Genomic DNA, 22,198 nt, shown 5'->3' on the forward strand with positions numbered 1-22,198 from the left:
TGGGGGTGGGGGGGAGGGGCGGGGGGGTGCTATGGGGGTGTGTTAAGTGTACCCGAGCCACTGAACGGCTAAGCCAGCCCTCAGAAGGGAGCCACTCAGTGCCAAGCATCCCAGCTTCAAGGCCAGAAAGACCAAACACATGCCTGTCTCTACACTGCCAGCCACAAACCCACCAGCTGGGGCCTGCCAGCCAGACCTGCTAGGGCAGAAGGAAGCTCTCACCCCCAGCAGAGCCTAGGGGCAAGGCATCAGGGGACCCACACATCGCAATAACAAAACATTAGGCCACCACTTGCTGGTCTCTTGCCACTTTATTGGCCGTATCTTCCAACATCCCCAGAGCAATTCCCCTAAAGACACAGCAACCTGCCTTGGCCACACTGACACGATGGAGCCAGACTGGGAACCTGGGTCTGCTCAGCTCCTGAGCTGCACTGTGGGCGCCCTTGCCCTTTGCTGCCCCAGGAAGGACACTCCCACCCTTGCTCCTATTCCCCAGTCTCCTAGAAATCACGGAGCATGGAGAATCACAGAGCCGTGGGAAATGCCACAAGCATCTGGGGTTCTGGACAGCACCATCTACCTCCCTCCAAGTAGCATTCCCGGTAGAAATGTCAACCAGGCACTCTGGCAGGTTGGCGCCCTGGCCAGGCATCCACAGGGGAACCACACTGTGGCCCAGACCTCCTGATATGTAGGAACCGCGGCCTAGAGAGACAGGGACAAGCAGCCAGTTACTACCTGGGCCCTGGTGAATGAGCAGGGAGTGGGAAGCACACCCCTGCCCCACGGCCAGAGCTATGATGGTCAGCGTGGAAGGACCGGCATGGCTGGTCCATGGGGGTTGGGGACAGGGCTGAGTCTCACCTCCCACAGAAGTCCCTGCGCATAGCCACAAGATTGAGGGACAGGTCAGGCTGGCTCTGAAGCCAGCTGCCAACGAGCTCTGGGTGTTGTGGGTCCACTTCCAAGAAGATGCTTCTGTGTGAGGGAGAAATGGGTCAGCTCAGTTGGGCAAGGCTGGACCTGCACTTCTGGGTTGCCGGAGCTGGGAGGGCTGACGGCCAAAGCAGGCCCAGTACACATCAGCGGGGAGAAGGCTGCAGAGGTCAGACCCAGGAGACACCCCCTCCATACCCAGAGTCCTTCAGGAGCTGAGGAGCCAGGGCCAGGATGTGGGCAATGATGTCCATGCCCTCCTCACCACCATCCAGGGCTACTGGGTCTTCATATCTGAAGAGGAAAACAGTGGGAGGTGAGGGCCTGTGATGAGGTATCTAGAAAGTATGGAGAAGCTGAACAGGGCTTCCATAGAGGGCTCTATGGAACTTATATTCTGGGCTCAAAGTCTGAGGTCCCAGAGAGAGGCCCCCAAATGGTGGCAGCTCCAATGCTCCCCTCCACAGGCATCCCCCAAATGGAGCAGTGCTGGGCATGCTCAGCAAATCCCACTGACTGACTGCCCTCAGGGCAAGAGGGTCTCCCCACAATGGTGTTCCTATTCTTGGCCTGGGGAAGCCAAGAGCTGGCACTAATCACTCCTAAGAGTCAGGAAGTGGGAAGCCAGGAAGCACCCTGACACACATTACCATGGCCTCCTCCAGAGGCTCCTGGGCGACCCCTGGTTCTCAGCCCATTTGAGAGCAGGATGGCTCAGTGAAAAGCCTAGAGTAGGGTCATAGTCCCAGTTTTCCAGCTAAGCCCCCGAACAATCTTGGACAAGTCACCTTACGTCTCTAGGCCTCAGTCTTCTGGAAAATGGTGCACCCATCCAAGCACCTTCCAAGTATCGTAAACTGTTGTCTGCGATCTTAGTCATCACCAAGTCCACCCCCTGGCCCAACAAAGTTCCACCAGTCAGTCCCCTTTCAGAGGCAGGAGACCAAGGCTCAGAGAGGTTCAGTGGTCTTAAGTGGGAAGGCAGGTGCTGAACCCAAGTAGGTCTGTGGGTTCCAGAGTGAGGCTCTCTTTCAGCACTACTGCTCCTTTCAGCCCCTCAGCCTCCGCATCCCTCCCAGTGTGGTCCTCCAGGGCAGACCCACTCCACTAGGCCTCAGGCCTGGCCTCCCTGGTCTACCCCACACCTGAGGATCTCAGGAGCCAGCTTCTCCATGTCCCGGTGGAAGACGTAGGGAGGGTTGCTGACGACCAGGTCCACAGGGCCCCAGGATAGAAGGTGTGCCCAGCTCTCCACTGTGGTCAAAGGGAACACATGGCAGAGAACAGAAGGTGAAAGGTAGAAGATCCACGCACTGTGACCCTTGGGTAATCCCTCTCCCCAGGTCACATATCTCGGCACTATCTCTGGACCTGATAAACTACACTTGCAGATTAGGGTCCTAGGACCCCGGCCGGCAGCCTGGGTGGGAATGTATATGCTCTGACATGGCCTGGAGTGTCCCTGACTTCTCTCTTTCCTGTTAAAAATCTCCCCAATAAGCAACACTGTTTAAGTGCCACTTTCAGGCAGCCATCTCTGACCACCTGGCCAAGCAAGAGCCTCTGTTCTCTGCAGCCCCACTTGTCTTGCCACACTCTGCCTCAAAACCAACACAGACTGAGTATATGGAGGGCAAGCCTGGCCTGTGCCAGTTGATTTCTAGTGGCTCTGTTTACTGGCCCCATCCTGTGCCACATGCCATGCTCCATGGAGACAGTACATGAAGCTCAAGGATCCTGTGGGGATGTGACAGAATCTGAAATGAAGCCAGAACTCCCAGGACACGCTGTATGGGCCAGGCAGACACTCAAGTATTTTGGTCCCCAGGATTTCTTAGAGCTTCTGCTTACCTCTTGACAACAGCAAGCCCTAATTAAACTCATTCACTATGGACAATATGAAAGGTGAAAAAGACCTTGTGGCTGGTTCCTTCATGGGTCAGGTCAGCCCAGGAGGCAAAGGAGACTTGCCTGTCCTCAGCAACGGTTGGTATGAGATTGTGTGTGTGGGTGAGTGAATGAAGGTGGGAAAAACCCTCCCTGCATCTCTGTAGAGTGCCTCATCCAGCCAGCAGCACCTGGACCCAGGATCTCCACCCAGGGAAGAGGAGTGGGAAAGGTACCTGAGGTCACATCGAAGGGGACGATCTGAATCCTGTCCTGCAACTGAAGCCTGGAGAGACAGGAAGAGAGAGGTGAGCACGGTGGGTGGGAATAGACTCCTACCTCTGGCTACAAAGTCTTGGGAGATTAAACCCTTCTTGGACCAGCAAGAAACCTGGTTGTCCACTGTCCATTTGCAACCCTGTGGGACCTACACCAGGCCACCCTCACTGCCTCCTCCTTCTTGGGTGTGAAGGTCAGTGGGTTTAATACCTGGACAGGGGTTGAAATCAGGCCCTAAAATCTGACTCCCCTACCTTGACCCTCTGCCCTCAAGCCCACCTACCTCTGAGCATTCTCATGGGTCAGGTAGATGGCGGCTTCTCCCTTATCCACAGCAATGACTCGGCTCTACCGCAAGAACAAGGGTACATGGGAGGCAGGATGTTCAGAGAGGCCAGGCTTGGGGACCAGAGCCCTCCTCCAACCCTCTACTAGAAGAGGAAGGTAATGCTCAATAGCTTTTCCCTCTCTGCGGCCAGAGTCTGGCCAGATGGAAGGGCATGGGACTTAAGAGACTGTGGCCATGTGGACCGGAGCAGGTGTCTTCCTCCTACTTCCCATTATTTTCCCCTAAGTGCTTCTGACAGAGAGAGGCGGGGGAGGGATCAGCAGGAAGGGCAGCGAGTGCCAGTCAGTCTACCCATGCACGGGGGGCTCACCTGGGGAAGCCTGCTCAGCAGGCTGAGGGAGATGGCTCCTGATCCACAGCCCACCTCCAAGATGAGGGGGCTGCTTTCAGCTCCCACCACACGGGGTCCTTGGGTCACCTCCTCCAGCACCCATTCAACCAGCTCCTGCAAGGCAGACAGATCTCAGAGTTGGTGCTGATCTGCCCCTGTGTGAATGGAGGAGGGGGATGACCAAAGCCAGACTGAACTTCATGTCAGCTGGGGCTACGGGCAGGTCACTGTCTGTCTATGTCTCTGCTTCCCTGTCTGTAAATAGGAGCATGCTACTGCTAAGTCGCTTCAGTCGTGTCCGACTCTGTGCAATCCCAGAGATGGGAGCCCACCAGGCTCCCCCGTCCCTGGGATTCTCCAGGCAAGAACACTGGAGTGGGTTGCCATTTCCTTAACACATGAAAGTGAAAGTGAAGCCGCTCAATCGTGTCCGACTCTTCGCGACCCCATGGACTGCAGCCTACCAGGCACCTCCGTCCATGGGATTTTCCAGGCAAGAGTACTGGAGTGGGATGCCATTGCCTTCTCCACAATAGGAGCATAGCTAAGGATAACACACCTCACTGGGGACAAATGAAGATTAAACAGAAGCACATTCATGAAGCATTGATCCCATGCATGGTACACCATAGGTGTTCAGTCAGCCCCAGCTAATCCCTTTCCAGATAGCCTCTTGTTTTGTGCTTATACCAAAGTTAAGAAACATACTTGATGGTCCCTGGCCACCCACTCTGTGCCTGGCCCTGCTTCTAGAACATTCCCTGTATTAATCTGGTAATTAAACCCTACTGAGGAAAGTGAGGCCCAGGGGTCAAGGTCTCACCAGGAGGCTGGCCTACAGCTCATGGTGGCCAAGGGGCCAATGTGTCCCCAGCTTCCTCACAGCCTCCCCAGAGAGGCCCAAGGTCAAAGGGACAGGGAATTCCCTCCAGGACGGGTTGTGGCAGGGGGGTGATACAGCCTTACCTGAGCCCTGTATCTGAAGGGGACTGTGGCATACTCAGGGCATGGGATAAGTGAGCATGGCAGAGTAGGAGGTGCCTTAACTACACTGTACCTGCCTTGGTGGCAGGGCAACATTTTCAGACACTGTCACTCTAGAAACTACAGTTTCAAGTCTCACTCACCTATCTGCCACCTGCAGATTGTGGATGGAAACCAATATAGCATGAAGATGAGGGTGAAGGGCCGCTGCTGCCAACTGGCCCAAATGTTTCTGAACAGCAGTAGAGTGGGGGCTCAAGGAGCCAGGCATGGAACAGGAGAAGGGCAGTACAGTCCCTTCTCAAAGGGACCTGTCCTCTGGAAGAGGGCTGGAGAGGGCTCCCTAGGGGCTGAGGACTCCTGGAATTCCAGGCAGTGTTGGCTCAGGGAATGAGGGGAGGGGTCAGGAAGTGGGTGTTTCCCTCATATGAAAGAGAGCCACTTCCCCTGGGCTCTCTCTCCCATGACTTTCCTCACTATGGGCCTAGGTCTAGGGTGGGGTGTGCTTCTCCCGCCAGACTGAATGCTCCATGATGCAAAGCCCAGGGGTTATCCCACCAATGTGTCCCACACGGGCAGAGCTTGGCCCACAAAGAGACCTCTTGGCTACTCCCCAAGGGCTGGGCAAGCTCTCAGTGGCTGCAGGAAGTTACCCTCCAAGCCTCAGACTCCTCTGTCCGTCCAAGTCTCAATGTCAACAGTTACGCCCAACAGGGCAGAGGGCTCCAGATCACTCAGACCCATTTTCCATTTAAGTTCTTCAGTGCTGAGTCCCCAGAAGTATTTCATCCTCCCAGGCACCTCAGCCCAGGAGCAAAGCTCACCTGTCCCCAGGGTAGCAAGTCCAAGGCAGGTAGAACTTGGCCAGTGGGTCCAACCTTTCCTATTCCAAGCCCCTTCTGCACCAAACTGCTACCAAAGGGTGAGACAGCCCATCTCCAGCCAGAAAGGGTTTCCCTGCACTTGTTCCCACCATCCCCGTACCAGGCACCACTGGGGAACTGGAGTGCTGGCAGCAAACTGGGTCCACAGCACTAGGGCCAGCACAGAGACAGCAGTCTAGGGCTGTAGCCAGGAGGCTGCGGTCTCAGCGGTGAGACCAAGTACTGAACAGCCAGTCGGACAGATGAAACTTGTCAGGAGTGTGAACTTCTCTTGGTTTCCGGGCCATAGACTTACCCTGGCTGAAGAATGACCCCTTAGTCAACCACACTGGCCAGCCACCTCACAGAGACACCCCGACCTCAGAAACACACACCACATGTGTGAATGGCTACCCTGGGCAAGGTATGAATCTGAGAGACTGGGCCACCAGTGCTCCTCCGCCTCTCTCATACTCCAAACTATGGAGGGATGATTTTGGCTGTAGGACCACCTGAGACACAGTGGGTAAGAGTGGAGATCACTCTTAACAGGTCCAGAAACTCTCTTTCTCACCTAGAAAAGTGCCTCCTCATCTGAGAGTTGGTGGCTCCTTGGAAGAACTGAAAATCGAGCTGCTCACAGGCGCAGGGCACATTTTCCAGGTGAACAAGGAAGAATCCAAGAACACAGCAGGATGGGAGCAGAGGGGAACGTGGGAAGGAGGCAAAGAGCATGCAGCTGTTGGCTCTGCCTGGAGCCACTGCCTCCACAGGATTCCACAGCCTCCACAGGATTCCAGAGCCCTCAAGAGGTTGGGTCAAGGCCTCAGCAGGACCTGGGTGCCAGGAGTACCCACACTGGCATTACATTCTTGATGGGGCAGCCCCAGGAAGGGGGCACTGCCTCCTGTAAGCTAATCACAGACAGGGCATTGAGCCTCCCACACCCCACCAGGCTGGGCAGGAACAGTTCACGCTTCCAGCTTTGGGTTTCCTACTGTACATACCACCAGGCTGGGGACTGCAGCACCTCCCCACCCCCAGGGAAAACCCAACTGGTCAGGCCACATGCCGCCTACAACTCTGCATTTCAGAATTCTGCACCCATCATCAGAAACCACCTTTAATGGATGGAGAGAGCACAAGCAGCATGGCCCCTCCCATGCACTCATTCTCCCCACTCCTCGCCACAGGCCACGTCCTCTCAAGTTCTTGGTAAGGCACCCCCTGATGCGGCTTTACACTGGGGCAACCTGGCAAGTTCTGAGAAATGTGTGTACAGTGAGGCAAGGACTGGCCTCCCCACCGCAGCCTCCCTCCTCTCCCCCACCTCCCCCACCCTTGACAGCAGAGCCACTCTCCTGGCCCAGATCCACCCAGGAAAGGCGGGGGGCGGGGGGGGCCACATGGGAACCGGAAGTCCACACCCAACACTCAGAACCCTGAAACACGCAGTTGGTGCCAGGTCAGCTCTGAAGGGACTTAAAAGTCATCGGGGTAGCTTGCTTCCAATGCCCTGACCCTGGGCAGCCTCCGGGGATGGTGAGTGACCTCATGGCCAGATGCTGCATGCTTGGAGGAGCGACACATTGGCCCCCTCAAAGCCTGCAGGTAGCAGGCCCATCCTGCTCCGGCTCTGCACCCATCCCAGCTCATCCAGTCCCAGATGGGGCAGCCCCTGTGAGGGAAGGGGCCCTGACCCAGGAGACAGGATGTCCGAGTGCTGTCTCATGCCCCCTGCCCAGGCAGCCCTGTGACCTCAGCAAGGTCTCAGACTCCCTATTGTCCTTGCCCTGACACTGGGCAGTAAGGTGAGGACCTGGCCTCCCAGCCACACGATGTAGAGGGCAGTGGGGTCAGAGGGTTTCTCAGCTGTCGAGGAGGCTAGGAAAGTGAGGAGGGGCTCTGGGTCCCTGGCTGGAGCAGGTGGATGAGGTTCCCCAGAAATGGGTGTGCCTCTTCTCAGAACCTGGTGCCCTCTGGCTTGCCTATCCACCCCCACTGTGCTACCCTGCCACCTGTTCTGCTCTCTCTGGCTCCCAGCTCTGCCACCTACAAGGTGAGGGGAAGCCCAAGACCCTAGAAAGCATTTCTCCCAGGATTAAGGGGCCTCACCTACAGAAAGCATGTTGGGACCACACATTCCTCAGTCCTAGTAAACTGAGAAACACAGGCAGCGATCCGACTAGAAAGTGGATGGAAAAGGTAAAAGGGTTCGAACTATTCCCTGATCTGGAAACCCAACCCTCTCATTATCTGGGTCCAGAGGGGGCGAGTGGTAAGCTCCCCGAGGTCACAAAGCTGCCCCAGGCTTCTAGGTGTTCAGCGGGAGCCCTCTCCACTCCCCCACTGCCTCCTGAGGAAGAAGAGGCACTTGTTTCCCACGGGTTCGGTTGGCTATGGGCCCATGGGACAGCTCCTAGGGAAATGACAGGAATAGGCTGAGCACTTGGTGGGCAGCACTAGTTGGGCCATCATGAGCCACTGACAGCCAAGGGCTGGGACAGTGGCCTGGGAAGTGATGACAATCAAGGAGGCCAGCAAGAGACCTCTTTCCTTTTGGTCCCACCAATCCAGCCAGCCAGGAAGGGCGCTGTCTCTAAGGGATAGCAATAATGGGGCCCCGGCGCCCCCTGGTGGAAGTCTGGGACAAGACAGGCACCGTGAACCCCTTCACCCCATCCTGTCTAGTCCAGCGGGCACACCTACCTCCGTTTCTGGCCTAGGGATGAAAACTGGGGGTGCCATCTTCAGATTGAGACCCTGAAAGTCCCATTCACCAAGGATGTACTGCACAGGCATCCTGCAGAGGGGGAAGAAGGTGATCATCAGTGCCAGCAAATGGACCAACAGGGCCCTGTCTCGGTTGGGATACCACTGTGGCCAAAGGTGTTAGGTAGGGTCACGCCTCCTGTGCCCTGGAACTCCTAACCAAGCCCATCTTCTTTCTATTTACTACCTCTCTCATCACTCTCATCCCAATACCTTCCGAGTCCTTGGACACTTTCTTCCTCCTTGACCATGAATTTGGTGGGGCTGGAGGAAGCTGGACTCTGCTCCCCACACACAGCCCTCAGGTTTGGTCCATGGCACTCACCGTTGCAACCGGTAGCTACCCAGCTCCTGGATACACTGTAGCTGCCAAGGGGTTAGGGGTTGGGTCCAAAGTCCTGGCCTCAGGCTCTGAAACTGACCCATAGAGATCATGAGTGGCTGGCTCCCCGACCCAGGTTTCTTTCATTGATGATGCCAGTGGGTCCAAAACTGGCCACCCTGGTCATCCCTGAAGCCCTGGTGCCTGGCACACACTCTAATAGTTTCTTGGATGGATGACTTAAGTATTTGTTTAAGACATTCCTTCAGAAAAATCCCACCATTCTCAGCTCAGCACTCTCAGTGGAGTGGAAAAGGCTGGATATTCCTTTCCCGGGGCCTCCCTCCTCCCACTTCCTGCCCCCCCTCCGACAACACTGCACTTAACTGTTTTGGCTCCAAGGACATGAGCCACGATGTACTCACTGGATTCCCGGGCCTCAGGGATGCCCTTCTCCTCAAAGACTGATGTCCAGTGGCTGACCACTTCAGTGGCACTCAACAACCCAGCCGGAGGCTGATGGGGTTGCCATGAGCTGAAGGCGCAGCCCCAAATGCCTTTCCTCCACCCCAGGCCAGAGAGGAGGGCCCTCAGCATTCTGCCCTGATGCTCCACGTCTCAGGGAAAGGATCCCTTGAGTACTTCCCCGAGATGCCCAAGTCTTTCTTGTGATGTCAGCTGCTGAGAATGGTGACTGGCCTCAGCTGGAAGGAGATGGAGTGATCACAGGCTCTGGGTCCTCAGTATGGCTGGTCCTCAGATGCGGCTGCCCTGGAATAGGGAAGGAGAATCAGAGCAGCAGCTGAGCCTCGCAGGACTCACTCTTCTCTGACCTGTTGCCTGTGAGAGGGCATACTTTGCTGTTCCCTATATTCAAAAGCAGAGACATTACTTTGCCGACTAAGGTCCGTCTAGTCAAGGCTATGGTTTTTCCTGTGGTCATGTATGGATGTGAGAGTTGGACTGTGAAGAAGGCTGAGCGCTGAAGAATTGATGCTTTTGAACTGTGGTGTTGGAGAAGACTCTTGAGAGTCCCTTGGACTGCAAGGAGCTCCAACCAGTCCATTCTGAAGGAGATCAGCCCTGGGATTTCTTTGGCAGGAATGATGCTAAAGCTCAAACTCCAGTACTTTGGCCACCTCATGCGAAGAGTTGACTCATTGGAAAAGACTCTGATGCTGGGAGGGATTGGGGGCAGGAGAAGGGGACGACAGAGGATGAGAGGGCTGGATGGCATCACTGACTCGATGGACGTGAGTCTGAGCGAACTCCAGGAGTTGGTGATGGACAGGGAGGCCTGGCGTGCTGCGATTCATGGGGTTGCAAAGAGTCGGACATGACTGAGTGACTGAACTGAACTGACTCCATTTTATACCCTCACCCACCTATTTGAATTTTCTTGCCTTGGTCAGTGATATTTTCTTCAGGTCTTTGGCTCAAGTGATCTGAATCCATGGTTCAGTCCCTGATAATAAATGGGCTGGCAGGCTTCAGGCTTGGAGAGATCTATTTGACCCAGAGAATGTGACCTTGGGAAACTCACTATTTCTGAGCTTTAATTTCCTCCTCCATACAGGAGAGGAAAGAAATAACACAAACTCCCTGATGAGCAGTGCCTCAATCAATGAATGTCAAGGGCCTGGGAGGCATCTCAACACACAGAGGGAGTCAATGCTCTTAACTAGTATTACTAGGGGAGAAGACTGCTTTTGCCTGGGAGTTTTGCTTCCGACATTTAGCATGTACTGTCATTGATTTGCGGGCTTCCCAGGTGGAGCTAGTGGTAAAGAACCTGCCTGCCAATGTTGGAGATGTAAGAGGCGCAGGTTGGATCCCTGCGTTGGGAAGACCCCCTGGAGGAGCGCAGGGCAGCCCACTCCAGTATTCTTGCCTGGAGAATCCCATGAACAGAGGAGCCTGCCAGATAACAGTCCACAGGGTCACAAAGAGTTGGACACAAAGAGATTTAGCACATATACACATCGTTGACTGGTATGCTGAAAATCATCCCTCCACCCAATTTAACCCATGGTCCTAAACACCAGCATAAACTGCCAACTAAAAATCTGACAATTTGTTGGACCTCCCTGGTGGTCCAGTGGTTTGGAATCCGCCAGCCAGTGCAGCGGACACAGGTTCAATCCCTGGTCAGGGAAGATCTCTCATGCCATGGGCCAACTAAGCCAACGAACCACAACTACTGAAACCCGCACGCCCGAGAGCCTGTGCTCGGCAACAAAAGAAGCCACCACAATGAGAAGCTCCCCCCCTCCACTGAAACAAGAGAAAGCCTGAGTACAACAAGGAAGACCCAGGACCCAACGGAAACAAAAATAAAGACACAAATAAATAACTTTTAGATGACAATTTTTGTTAACTTTATATTAAAATATATATATTATATATCACAAATTATATTACATATCACCAACACATTTAGCTGAAGATTTCAAATCAGTGGCTTCCTTTCCTCTTACAAAGACCTGGTTTCAAACTAGCTTTTATTGAACAACTGTTAGGTGCCGCTCTTTAGAGACAAGCAGCAAGGAAAAAAAGACTGCGGACGGGAAGCAACCTGCCCAAAGCTACCCAGCTAGTAACCGTTCCAGGCAAGGCACAAATCCTTCGGACTGCTGAGGCAGCTCTGACTACCAGAGTGCGGCCCAAGGAGCAGGGGAGGCCTGAAGTCAGGCGCAGCTTCTTCCCTCCCAGTTCTCACGGAAAGACTGCCTCTAACCAAGCCTGTTTCTCCATCTGTACAACGGGGACACAGACTTTCTGAGGAAGGCTACCAGCACTCTGAAGAACTCGACGTCTCGAGGGTGTTGCTCATACCTTTCTAATAGGTTACTCCACTCTCCCGCCACCCTGAAGAAACTGCCGCGGGTTCGGCTCCCGGATGTGCATAACCCGGATGTGAGCGCCCTCCCGAGAGGCTCTGCTTCCGGGGTTGGTTCAACTGAGAAAGGGCTCGGGTGGATTCCGTCGACCAGCTCCAGGGTTCCTAGAGCCGCTGGGTTGCACCTCGGACGCCCCTGCGGGCCAGTGGCGGCGGGGTGGGTATGAAAGCCTTGCACACTATTTCGCAGGCGCACGGTGGGAAAGGGTGGCGTTGTGTTAAGGTTGCTCCCCAGTCTTCCTGAAGGTCACAGCAGGAATACGGCTTTAGCCTGCGGTGTCTGGTACCGACTCCGGAGTTGTGTAGGCCGCCCGAAAGGAGGCGTGTCATCAGCTGGCCAGGAGTTCAAGGGATCGGGCGCTATGCGCAGGGGCGTGGCCTAACATAGACCTTGTACGGGTAGAGCGGCACGTGGGTGTAGCCCAGTGTTGGGGGCGGGCACTAACTTGAGGAGTGGCATCCAGTGTTCAGGACCTGGACAGGACCAGTGTCCAGCACCAGGTGGCGACTGGACCCCAGGGCCGCTCTTGACCCTCTAACCCCGTTTTAGGGTTTGGAGCAGGCAGCTCTAAATTGGAAGTATTAGTAGACCAGGGTTTGAATCCTTACTCATCGGGGTGGGGGGCTTTGTCCAGGTCCTCTCTGTGTGCCTCAGTTCCTCTTATAAAATTCATGGCAGGGTCTCTCAAGTGTGGCCTGCCAATGCCACTCCCCTCTGCCCTCGAGTCTATTGTTAACTAGATCACTGTTGACTAAACTACTGTTAAACATACAGTTTCCGAGGCTCCGTCCCAGACCCGGGGATCTGTATCTGTAACAAGCTATTAAAAAGCGATCCCCATAAGTTCCTATGAAAACCTGAGAATTAGAAGGTATCTGAAAGCTCCTCATTGTAGAGGTGATCGCACTCTGGATGGAGGGGTATATATAGGTTTTCCTGGGTCCAGGTGCCCAGTAATTCCTCTCCAATAATAATACCATCCCATCTCCCTATTTCTCTGAAAGATGCCTCATTTCTAGCCAGAGGTGGGTACCGTTTGCCAACAGCCCTCACACCAGAGCCCATCTGAACAGGAAGCTGAGAGCCAGGGAGGAGAAGCATCTTGCTCTAGTTCACCAAGCTAGTAGAGCGTCAAGCCAGAGTTCAACGCTGGCTCAAGGACTCCTAGCTTGGTGCTCTCCCCAAACCTGCGCCCACCTGCATTTGGGGAGCGCGAGTCTGTCCGGGTGGAGGTGAAGCCTGGGCTAGCCGGTGGCCAGAGTTCTGTCCTTAAGAAAGGCCTGGCCGCCCACAGTCCCCCGCGCGATTCTACATGGGCCAGGGAGAATGAGCAGTGGTCTGCAACAACTGCGACCCAGCTCCCGCTCTTGCTGGGGGCAGAGCCAGATCTGAGCGGCAGGCCAGCGGACCAATGCAGAGCCGGCTCTGGGCCTGACAGCCAATCCGAGGCCGGGGGCGCGGGGCTGGCAGGGAGGAGAATAGCTGGAGCATCGCGGAGACGCTAGGCTGCTGGCCTCAGCCCCACCCCCGCGGTGGGTCCCGGCCGGGCCTGTCCCTGTCCAGGCTGGCAGAGCTAGCGCTCGGCTGTGGGCGGTGCGACGTCACAGGCACAGCCCAGGAGGTCCACCCAGGGAGGGCGGACCTCGGGTCGGACCCGCCGCCCCCTACCCTAGGACCTGGGGGGTCTCCCCCCCAACCTTGCCCCCGCCTCCTGCCGGTCGCCACCACCCCTAACCTCTCCGGCTGAGCTCGGCGTCCCAGAGAGGATTAAGTAAGTGCTGAGGTCGCCGCTTCTGTGCAAGAATGGAGGAATCAGAGGGACGAAGGTGGGGATGGGGATTGGAGTAGCGAGGAATGATGAACCTGGTGGAGAACGGTATGTGGGTTCTCGGAGGTCGTAGCGCCCAACCCTTTTCCTCCCCGATTCCTTCTCTTGCCCTTTGGAACATGAGGCAGTCCTGAACAGTGATGAGCAGGGCCCTTTCCCTCCTTTGGAAGGAAAAATAAACAGAGCCCCAGAGCAAGTGTTAAGGGTCTGGCCCAAGGTCACATCTCGGAGTCAGTGGCAGAACCAAGAAAGAACCTGGGACTCCCGACAAGCCCAGCCTACCTAGAGGCAGAGGACAGAGAGCGGCGATGAGCCTCTCCCATCCCGTGTTTCTGTGCCAGCCTTGCCCCTTCCTAAGGGGCCATCCTGGGTGTGTGTGCCCACCTCACACACACCCATGCACCCACATGGGAGGCATCCCACATATACCCATGAGCTGGCGCACAGCGTGTGTGTGCAGCCATGATCTGTGCAGTCCTCCTCTCCCTAGGCCTGCCTTTCTGCAGTTTGGCTGGGACTTCTTCCCACTCCGTCTTATCCAGGGCCTTTTGGCCTGGGAAGGCCAAAGTCACAGGCTGGACTGGGCATATCGCCCACCCTCTGCTCCCAAGGGAAGAGGGAGGGGTAGGAGAAGTCATCTCAGAGTGGGAGCTCCATTCTTACCTCTGAAGATTCACTCTCCTTGACTGTCTCCTGGTCCCTGGCAGCCTCTGTCTCCCCTGTAGGGGTCCAGGGACCCAAGAGCCTACAGAGAAAGCCCATCAGAGGCCCTGAATTACTCCTTTCTCTCCTTCTTGTCTTCTGGCCTTGCCACACCTGTCCCTGCCCTCCTTCCAAGCACGGGCTGGATGACACACAGCAGAGTGGGTGCAGGGGCTTCTGTGGCCCCCCTTTCCCAAATGGAGTGACCAGAGTGAGAAGAGCTTACACTTACTGGGTGCTTACTGTGGGATAAGGGTTGTGCTGAGCTAAGTCATTTCTAGGGACTACTTCATTCTGATATGTCAGTGACCCTCTCACCCTTTCTGTGAGGGAGGTGCCCTTAATGCCTACAGCTTAGACTCAGGGAAACTGAGACAGGGAGAGGTGGTTGACTTGCCTAGGGTCACTCAGTTAAGTAGCTTGAACCAGAATTCACAGACAGGCTTGTCTGATCATTGTGCAAGGAAAAAGCTGCAGTTTTGTTTTTTTTTTTTTTTCTCCAAGCAGGAGGTGAGGGATGGTGGGGGGGGCGGGGAGCAGGACGTATGAAGTTGAAGAGTGTGGGGAGTAGGGGCTGGGGTGGAGAGTGGACTTTTTCTTTCAAGCCTCCCCACTACCTTTCAGATTTTCCAAGTATGATCACTGTGATCATCTTACCCACAAAGAGGGGGCAGGGCTTCATTTTCATGTCCCTAAATGCAAGTGGGATCTATAGTATATGAAGACATATCCCGATGGTCCCTGAACTTTCCCTTGCCCTCAAACTTTGATTTCCCCTGTGCCTTCAGAACTTAGGGGAACTTCGTCTCACCACAGAGTCCTGTCCTTAGCCTCCTGTTTTTTTTTTTTTTTCTTTCCAGCACCCACGGAGCTCCCTTTCAAGGACGTGGCCCCCTGTATGGGTAGTGGGGGCCATAGGTTGGGACACCCCCGGTGTCAAAAGTGAGTGGGCAGGTTGGCTGACCACAAGCAGTCTCTCAGCATCAGCATGGACTCCAGGATCCCATCTGCTCGGGGCTGGATCAGCAGCCGCCCACCCACCTCCGAGTCTGACCTGGAGCCTGCCTCAGACGGGCCAGCTTCCGAGACCACCACCCTCAGCCCAGAAGCCACCAGCTTTAATGACACCAGAATCCCTGACGTGGCTGGTGGCACCGCCGGCGTGGGCACAATGCTTCTGTCCTTCGGGATCATCACCGTCATCGGCCTGACTGTGGCCATGGTGAGAGCTGGGGCAGACTGGGGTTGGCCCGCATGGCTGTCACTTGGCAGAAGGGTGATCAGCGGTTAGATTTTAGAGAATCTAGTCAGAACGCAATGGTCTGTTAGTGATAGTACAATCCTTCCCTTTCCGAAGGATTTGTTTATATGGGGGCCCAGAGACCAGAGGGGCTGCCTCCAATCAGAAGAAAAAGAAAAAAAAGCTAGGTCGTGAAGGCCATGTAGGAGTTGGGGTGGAGGATGTTTCAGATGTTTCAGATGGAGGGTCTTGATGGGCAGAAGTGTGGAAGCAGACAGCAGGCTCTGTGAGCAGTGAGCAGGACAGCGAGGCAAGTGAGCATGGGGGCCTTACAGGAGTAGAGGCCAGAAGATAATTGGGAAAGATCATGGGCTGCAGGGTCTGGATAGGATGCTCTGGGCACAGCAGCGTGCTGGCAGTGTTCATTCATTCACTTGGCAGTTATTTCATGGGCACTTGCCCTGGATCAAGCCTTCAGGACCACAGGGATGAGGGAGAAAAGGTTCTGCAGTTCTTACAGGGAGTGAGAGATAAATACAACCAAAGGTGCCAAGGGTAGCCCATACAGACTGGCTTGGGGAACTGGGTGGGGATTGGGGGCCTTCCTAGACTGGTGGTCAGGGACAGCTGAGGAGGCGACATTAGGGCTGAGACCTCACAGTGGAGACCTGGCCCCAGTGTCACAGGAAGGGCAGAGTCGGACCAGGATCAGGGCAGAGATGAGCTGGGCTGAGGCTCCAGGTGTCCCTCTGAGAGTGGATACAGTGCTTCCAGATCTGGGATCTGGCGCTGAAAATATGGTCTCTCCCTTGGGAATTCCCTGTGGTCCAGTGGTTAGGACTTGGTGCTTTCACTGCCATGGTCCTGGGTTCAGTCCCTGGTTGGGAACTAAGATCCTGCAGCCAAAAAAAAAAAGACATGGACTCCCTCTTTAAGATGATGCATGGACACTCAGAATGTCACCAGGGAGATTGTGTAAGCTGAAACCTGGAAGGGCAGGGGTGCACTGTAGGTCCCCCAGCAGGCCCAGCAATGGTGGCATTTGGCCTGCTGCCCCTCACGAGCTCTGACAGCCGGCCTAAGACCTAGGAGCATGTTGCTCTGACAAATAGGGCTGTGGATGGTCCATCATGGCTGGAGCTGCTGGTAAACCATGGTTACCATATGGGCCCCACAGGCTCCGGATCGCTGCCAGGGAGCAACTGCTGTCCAGCAGGCAGGGCCAGGACATAGCACACAGAGCAAGGCCAGGGCCTGCACAGGCTTCTGGGGCAGGGGCAAGGCAAAAGGCCAATGTTTGGCACCCACGTGGTGGTTAAACAGGCAGAGCCACCAGAACGTCAGGGATAAAGCAGGGGCTAGACCCAAAGATTTGATCCTGGGAACTTGGGAAGACTTCCTTACTCTTCATTCTGGAGGCACATTCAGAGGGCCAGGGTGCATGGCTTTATGTCCCAAAGCAGAGAGATAGGGAGCTTATGGGGCAAAGGCAGTGGAGGGCAGAAAACAGCTCCTGGGCCAGGGCCAGGTCCAGAGAGGTAGGTTCCTTGAGTACTAGGGAATCTGCCTTCATGCCAGCCATGAGCCAGGCCATGCTGTGCGCAAGGAGGAGCAAATCAGTGCCAGGCAGTGTGCCTCACATCAGAGGAGCAGTGCTGGAGGGCTTCCTGGAAGAGGTGGGGCTGCAGCTCGACAGTGAAGGGTGGGAAAGATTTGGAAAGGAAGATGTGTTGGGGGAAGGTATTATTATTTGGGGCAGAAGGAGCAGCAAGGATGAAGGGTGGAGACTGGTTCTAGCGTCTCTTGAAGATCCTTCTGTATCACAGGCCATGGGGCAGGGCAGGGAGTGCAGACCACTGGGGCTGGAGCTGCTGGTTCAGGGCAGGCAGGGGCTGGGCCAGAGACCTGGAGCTCCTGTCACCTCCCACTCACAGGAAAGCAAGGGGCCTGCTCACATCCTGGGGGTGGAAGGAGGAGCAAGGGGCACCTCAGTTTCTTTCCACCTTTGGCGTCCCCCAGGAATGAGCAGCAGGAGGAGCTCTGGGCCAGGCTGGAAACACCAGATTCAAGCTGTGAATGAGCCACCAAGAGTATAGGAGCCACGGCAGATTTAGGACAGACTCTTGGAACAGGGCTTTCCCCCAGGCAGAAGTGGTCATGTTCCTGGGAGTCAAAACACACCAGTTTAGGGATGAGCAAGATGGTGGCAGATGTCCTTGGGGTCCCTGCCCAGGTGGTCACCCGTGTCTCACCCCCATCTTCCCCTTCCTCCCTACTTCTTTCCTCCCCTCCTCCTGCCTGCTCCCCCCTCCTCCCTCGCCCCCACTGCCCTGTACCAGGCTTTCCTGCTCCAGCCCGGAGCTCTTGGGTCCAGATGTTTTCTCAGGCTGCCCAGGCCTTTATCTCCAAGTCTGTACAATGGTGGGTGAGGACCCAGGGGTCTTCTTAGGTTCCTCCAGCATCAGGGTTCAAGAGTTTGGTCTGGGCTGTTGTCTAGGGCCTCAGGTCCTCCTCCTCAACCCCTTTCCACTGAGGACCAACATCCCCGGAAACCCCAGGAACCCAGACCAGAGCCTTGCCCAGAGCCACTGCCCTGCCGAGTCTGGCCTCTGCCTGTCGCCTGTACTTTTTACCTATACATGGGGAAAAGTATTGTGCCTGGGGACAGTTGAGAGGATGGGGTGTGCTGAAGTCCCCTCCCCATCCCCACCCTCCACACACTTCAGCCCTGAGGAGGCTGAGGCAGGCATTGAGTGGCTAGAGCCACTGTCAGTATTGGCAGGGTGGGCCCGTGAGTCCCCAGGCCAGGCTTGACTGGTTTTCCCAGGCGGGGCTGCCCCCCACCTCTGATTCTCTGCAGCATCTTGTAAATGCCAAATGGGGTAGGAGGTATGTGTCCATGGGATGGGGTCACTGTGGACAGGGGTCCTAGAGGTCTCCCATTCATCAGCCTCCGTGTGTCCCCTGTCCTAAGGACTCCTTCCCTGGCCATCTGATGCTGCCTCCCTCTCTTGCAGGTTTTGTACATCAGGAAGAAGAAGAGGTAACTCCCTGGCTGCCCCCAAGACCGAAGCCTATGGGCTGTGCTGGGCTGGACTCTAGGGATGCGGGTGGGGAAGGAGAGTCCTCCCACCATGAAGGTCCCTCTCCCTAGTCAGGGAGTCAGGGTCCCTCCTGCCCACTCAGGATTGGGGGTGACCACTTTCCCTTGGGGAGAGCTGAGCCACCCTTGCCCTGCTGCCATTGACTCCCCTTTCCCTACCCCAGGCCCCCCAGAGGCTGTGGACCACACAAGCCCCTGGCTTAGGCAGTCCCCATGCCCCCCACGGATGACAGCTCTGTGACCCTTGGCCCCATCTGGTCCCAGGAATGGGTAACTCTCCCTCCCAGGCCACCCATCCGAGGGGCAGAAATGTGCGCAGAAATGTCTTTCACTGAATCCCAGGGAACAATTTAGGACCATAAATAGGACTGTGTCTGTGGATCCGCAGGCAGGGCCTGGAGGGCTGGTGGGAGGGGAAGGGCCTGCTCGGCCCCCAGCATTCTCTGCCCCCACCCCCAGGCTGGAGAAGCTACGCCACCAGCTCATGCCTATGTACAACTTCGACCCCACGGAGGAGCAAGACGAACTGGAGCAGGAGCTGCTGGAGCATGGGCGGGACGCTGCCTCCGTGCAGGCCGCCGCCGCTGGGCAGGCCATGCAGGGCAAGGTGGGCGCTGGCAGGCTCCTCCACCCAGCCCGCAGGCCACTCATGGCTCTCCCGCCCCACCCTCTCTCCTTTCCCGGTCAGCTTTCTAACACCTGCCGTGTGGTCAGGTGGCAGCTATATGGGCTTTGTCAGGTTGGATTAGAAACAGGTAGAATTGCTCCTTGGCCCCCCACAGACCACTGCACAGCCAGGCCGGGGCAGCCTTGGGGTCCAGCCGGCTCTGCCCCTGATCACCTGGTCACCTGGGAAGGTCCATTGGCCTCTCTGAGCCTCAGTTTTCTCATCTGCAAGTGAAAAAAATACCCTGATTCTTGCCTTGGGTGCACCCTTGAAACTAGGGGGAAGGCAGGAGGGAATGTTGGGAGGCTGAGACCCTGGGTTCCTCTGCTTCCTATCGCATGCTGAGCGAGTTTTCACTGGGGTCAGATTCTGGCACCTCTGAGTAGAACAGTGGGTTCCCAGTAACTGGCAGACCCCAGGCAGGTGCAGACCCTGGGCAGATACCTCCCGTATCCACAGAGTCAGGTACCTGTGTGGTTATCCTGCTAGAGGCACTGGGCTGCCCAGCCACTTGCCAGCAGTCCCTGAGATGTCCGGGGGCCAGAGCCCCATGGAGAGACCTGGCCTCTCTGGACCGTGATGCCTGTTTGCATCCCTCCTGGCCTTGATCCCGCAGATTGCTAAGGAGTCTAGCCCCACAGAGGCAGCTTTGGGAGACTGGATTCAGGAAGAGTGGAGACTGGGAGTCAGAGACCCTCTGGTTTGGCTACCAGTTCTGTGTACCTGGATCAGGACTCACACCCCTTTGAGATATTCAGAATATTGGGCTGAGAATCTCTGCCCACCCAACTCTTGGGACGACTGACCATTTGACAGTCATTTCCTGTGCACCCCCTTGTGCCAGCCCTTGTGCTGCAGCTTTGGGGCTTGGGGTACAGAGGTGAGCCCCCTCTGCTGGGAGAAGGCGGTACCTGTGTAATTAATCCTGGGACCCCAGGGAAAGTGCTGCCTCTGGCTGAGAAGGTAAGACGAGCTGGGGATGGCTGTCAGGAGGAGTCATGGGAGGCATCACTTGAGTCAGGTCATATTTCTTGGCTGAGCTTATGGGAGGGCATTCCAGGCAGAAGGCATAGTGGGTGCCAAGTGCAAGTAAGCAGCAGAGGGTGAAGGTGACTGGGTAAGAGAGGGCCTGGCCTCAGTCAAGGTTCCTGATGCCCCGACTGTCTCTGTGCAGACCACGCTCCCCTCTCAGGGCCCAGTGCAGAGGCCCAGTCGGCTGGTGTTCACCGATGTGGCCAATGCCATCCACGCATGAGTAGCCGGTGGATGGGCCTGGACCTCTGATGAAGACATCCACTGCAGTGCCCACAAAGCCACCCACTCCAAGATCACTAAGACCGACTCTCAGGACCTGTTCTGAGGACCCAGCTGCTGACTCTCCAGGCTCTAAAAGGGGCCTCCCCAGTGCCCCCCGGCCAGGAGGAGGTCTGTCCATATGACGGGGATCCATGAGGTCTTCCAGCCACCCCTCCCCGTTGGCCGGCTATGGGCTAGGTCCAAGCTCGGGGGAGAGCTGCGAGGGAGGGGAGACGGGGGAGCAGGCGCGGAGGGACGCGGGGCCAGATCCTCAGCAAGGCCCCCTGCATGTACATCACCGTGCCCACCTGCAGACGCGCGCCTGGGCGAGCACGGCGGGCAGGATGGAGACCCCCGCACTGGCTCCACCTCCCACTGACCCCCACCCCAAGGCGCGTAGAGGACCATCAAGCGGGCCACCCCTTCTCTGCCATCAGCGTTCAGGGACTTGCGGGAGAGGAGAAGCGGAGCCAAGGGTCCACTGCCCACCGCGTCTCTTCACTGGGCTCTACGAGCCAGTAACCAGCTTCGGGAACAATCCCCTTGTCTTAGTGTTTATTGCGGATCCAGGGTTGGGGGTAGAGGCTGCCGGTCTGGGGGCAGCGGTCACGGGTTGCAAGATCTGACTGCCTGAAACAGGGTGGGGATGGCCCCTTGCGAAACAGAAGAGACCTAGTCTGGGCTTTGATCACCTTTGGTCTGCCCACCCTGTACCCCGAAGGAATTTTGCCAGTCTGGGGCATCTGGGTCAAGCCAGACCCCAAGAACCTGGCGTGGCTCCGCAGGGCACGCATGCGCACAGGAGCATGCCTGCGCCCCGTCTTGCCCAGCCTCGTCGCCGCTGTCCTCCGCTGGTTGGAGCGGACGCGAAGGCGGCAGGTACGAACCCTCTGTTGGACAAATACCACCCTCAGGATGTGAGGGCCTAGGAGGCCTTCGTGGGGAAGGTTCTGGATTTATTTCCTCCTCTAGATGCTATAAATACGTTAGCATTGGAGCCAACTGGAGGGCTGCGGGTAATTTGGGATGCGCAGAAACTGTAATTTAACTCACAGCATCTCCATGTGAGAGCATTAAAGATGTAATTAAGACGTTTACACAAAGAGAGTGTGAGCCTGTGACACTGAGGATATGAAACCCCAGCAGGGGTGGGATGGGTGAGGGGCTGGGGAGAGGGTGTCGCTTGGATCCCAGCCATAAGGAGGCAGCCCGGCTGTCTTTCCTTGATCTGTCCAATGACATGCCTCTAGTGCTGAGTTCAAGGCTGTTCCGGGGCCTTGAACCTCAGCTGTGGAATGTGTCACCATGCCTGCTATCCCCTTGATTGGAGAGCCAAGTGGACAGGATCTATGGGACCAGAGGAGGGAGGGGGCTTGAGACCCATAGAACCTGTGTCTGAAACACAAAAGAGAAAACAAATAATGTGTTTTTTTCCAAAGCACAGGGTTGCAGTGGTGGGTGGGTGGGTGGGAACCCACCTGCAGGGCTCAGAAGGGTTTGGAGGGTTTGGTCACTGGGGTGACCAAATACCCTTGTTTTCTCAGGACTGCACGGCTTTAGCATGGAACAATCTCAAACCAGGACTTTAAGTGACGTCCAGACCCTCCACTAAAGAACGGAGCCTGCAGGCTGGCATAAGTAGAAACAGGAAGGGTGAACCCCAGTCCCAGGGTGGAGGGCTGAGCTGGAGACAGGGACTCCTGGACAGGGCCCTGGGTGACAATGGGGCCCCCAAG

At 56.2% G+C, this 22,198-nt stretch overlaps 2 protein-coding genes across 5 annotated transcripts; one reads left to right on the plus strand and one right to left on the minus strand.

Moving 5' to 3' along the window:
- HEMK1 (HemK methyltransferase family member 1) lies at positions 293–11,957 on the minus strand. 2 transcript variants are annotated; one of them, XM_005695916.3, is made up of 11 exons: positions 11,562–11,955; positions 9,114–9,497; positions 8,730–8,821; positions 8,342–8,435; positions 3,765–3,899; positions 3,389–3,453; positions 3,063–3,112; positions 2,085–2,193; positions 1,138–1,233; positions 868–981; positions 293–708 (listed from the first exon to the last, which is right to left on the minus strand). In XM_005695916.3, the coding sequence occupies exons 2-11, from the start codon at positions 9,321–9,323 to the stop codon at positions 615–617; spliced, it is 1,059 nt and encodes a 352-aa protein (XP_005695973.1). In that variant the 5' UTR covers positions 9,324–9,497; positions 11,562–11,955; the 3' UTR covers positions 293–614. The 2 variants fall into 2 exon arrangements, with proteins under 2 accessions (XP_005695973.1, XP_005695974.1); XM_005695917.3 differs by having other exon boundaries at positions 297–708; positions 868–978; positions 11,562–11,957.
- Positions 13,118–21,558, plus strand: C22H3orf18 (chromosome 22 C3orf18 homolog). Of its 3 annotated transcripts, XM_005695919.3 has the most exons (5): positions 13,118–13,397; positions 15,017–15,378; positions 18,414–18,439; positions 18,959–19,106; positions 20,341–21,558. In XM_005695919.3, the coding sequence occupies exons 2-5, from the start codon at positions 15,145–15,147 to the stop codon at positions 20,419–20,421; spliced, it is 489 nt and encodes a 162-aa protein (XP_005695976.1). In that variant the 5' UTR covers positions 13,118–13,397; positions 15,017–15,144; the 3' UTR covers positions 20,422–21,558. The 3 variants fall into 3 exon arrangements, with proteins under 3 accessions (XP_005695976.1, XP_017893694.1, XP_017893695.1); XM_018038205.1 differs by having other exon boundaries at positions 13,123–13,397; positions 18,959–20,423; XM_018038206.1 differs by lacking the exon at positions 13,118–13,397 and adding an exon at positions 13,404–13,502 and having other exon boundaries at positions 18,959–20,423.

This window comes from Capra hircus, chromosome 22 (assembly GCF_001704415.2).
Source record: "Capra hircus breed San Clemente chromosome 22, ASM170441v1, whole genome shotgun sequence".
Lineage (NCBI taxonomy): Eukaryota > Metazoa > Chordata > Mammalia > Artiodactyla > Bovidae > Capra > Capra hircus.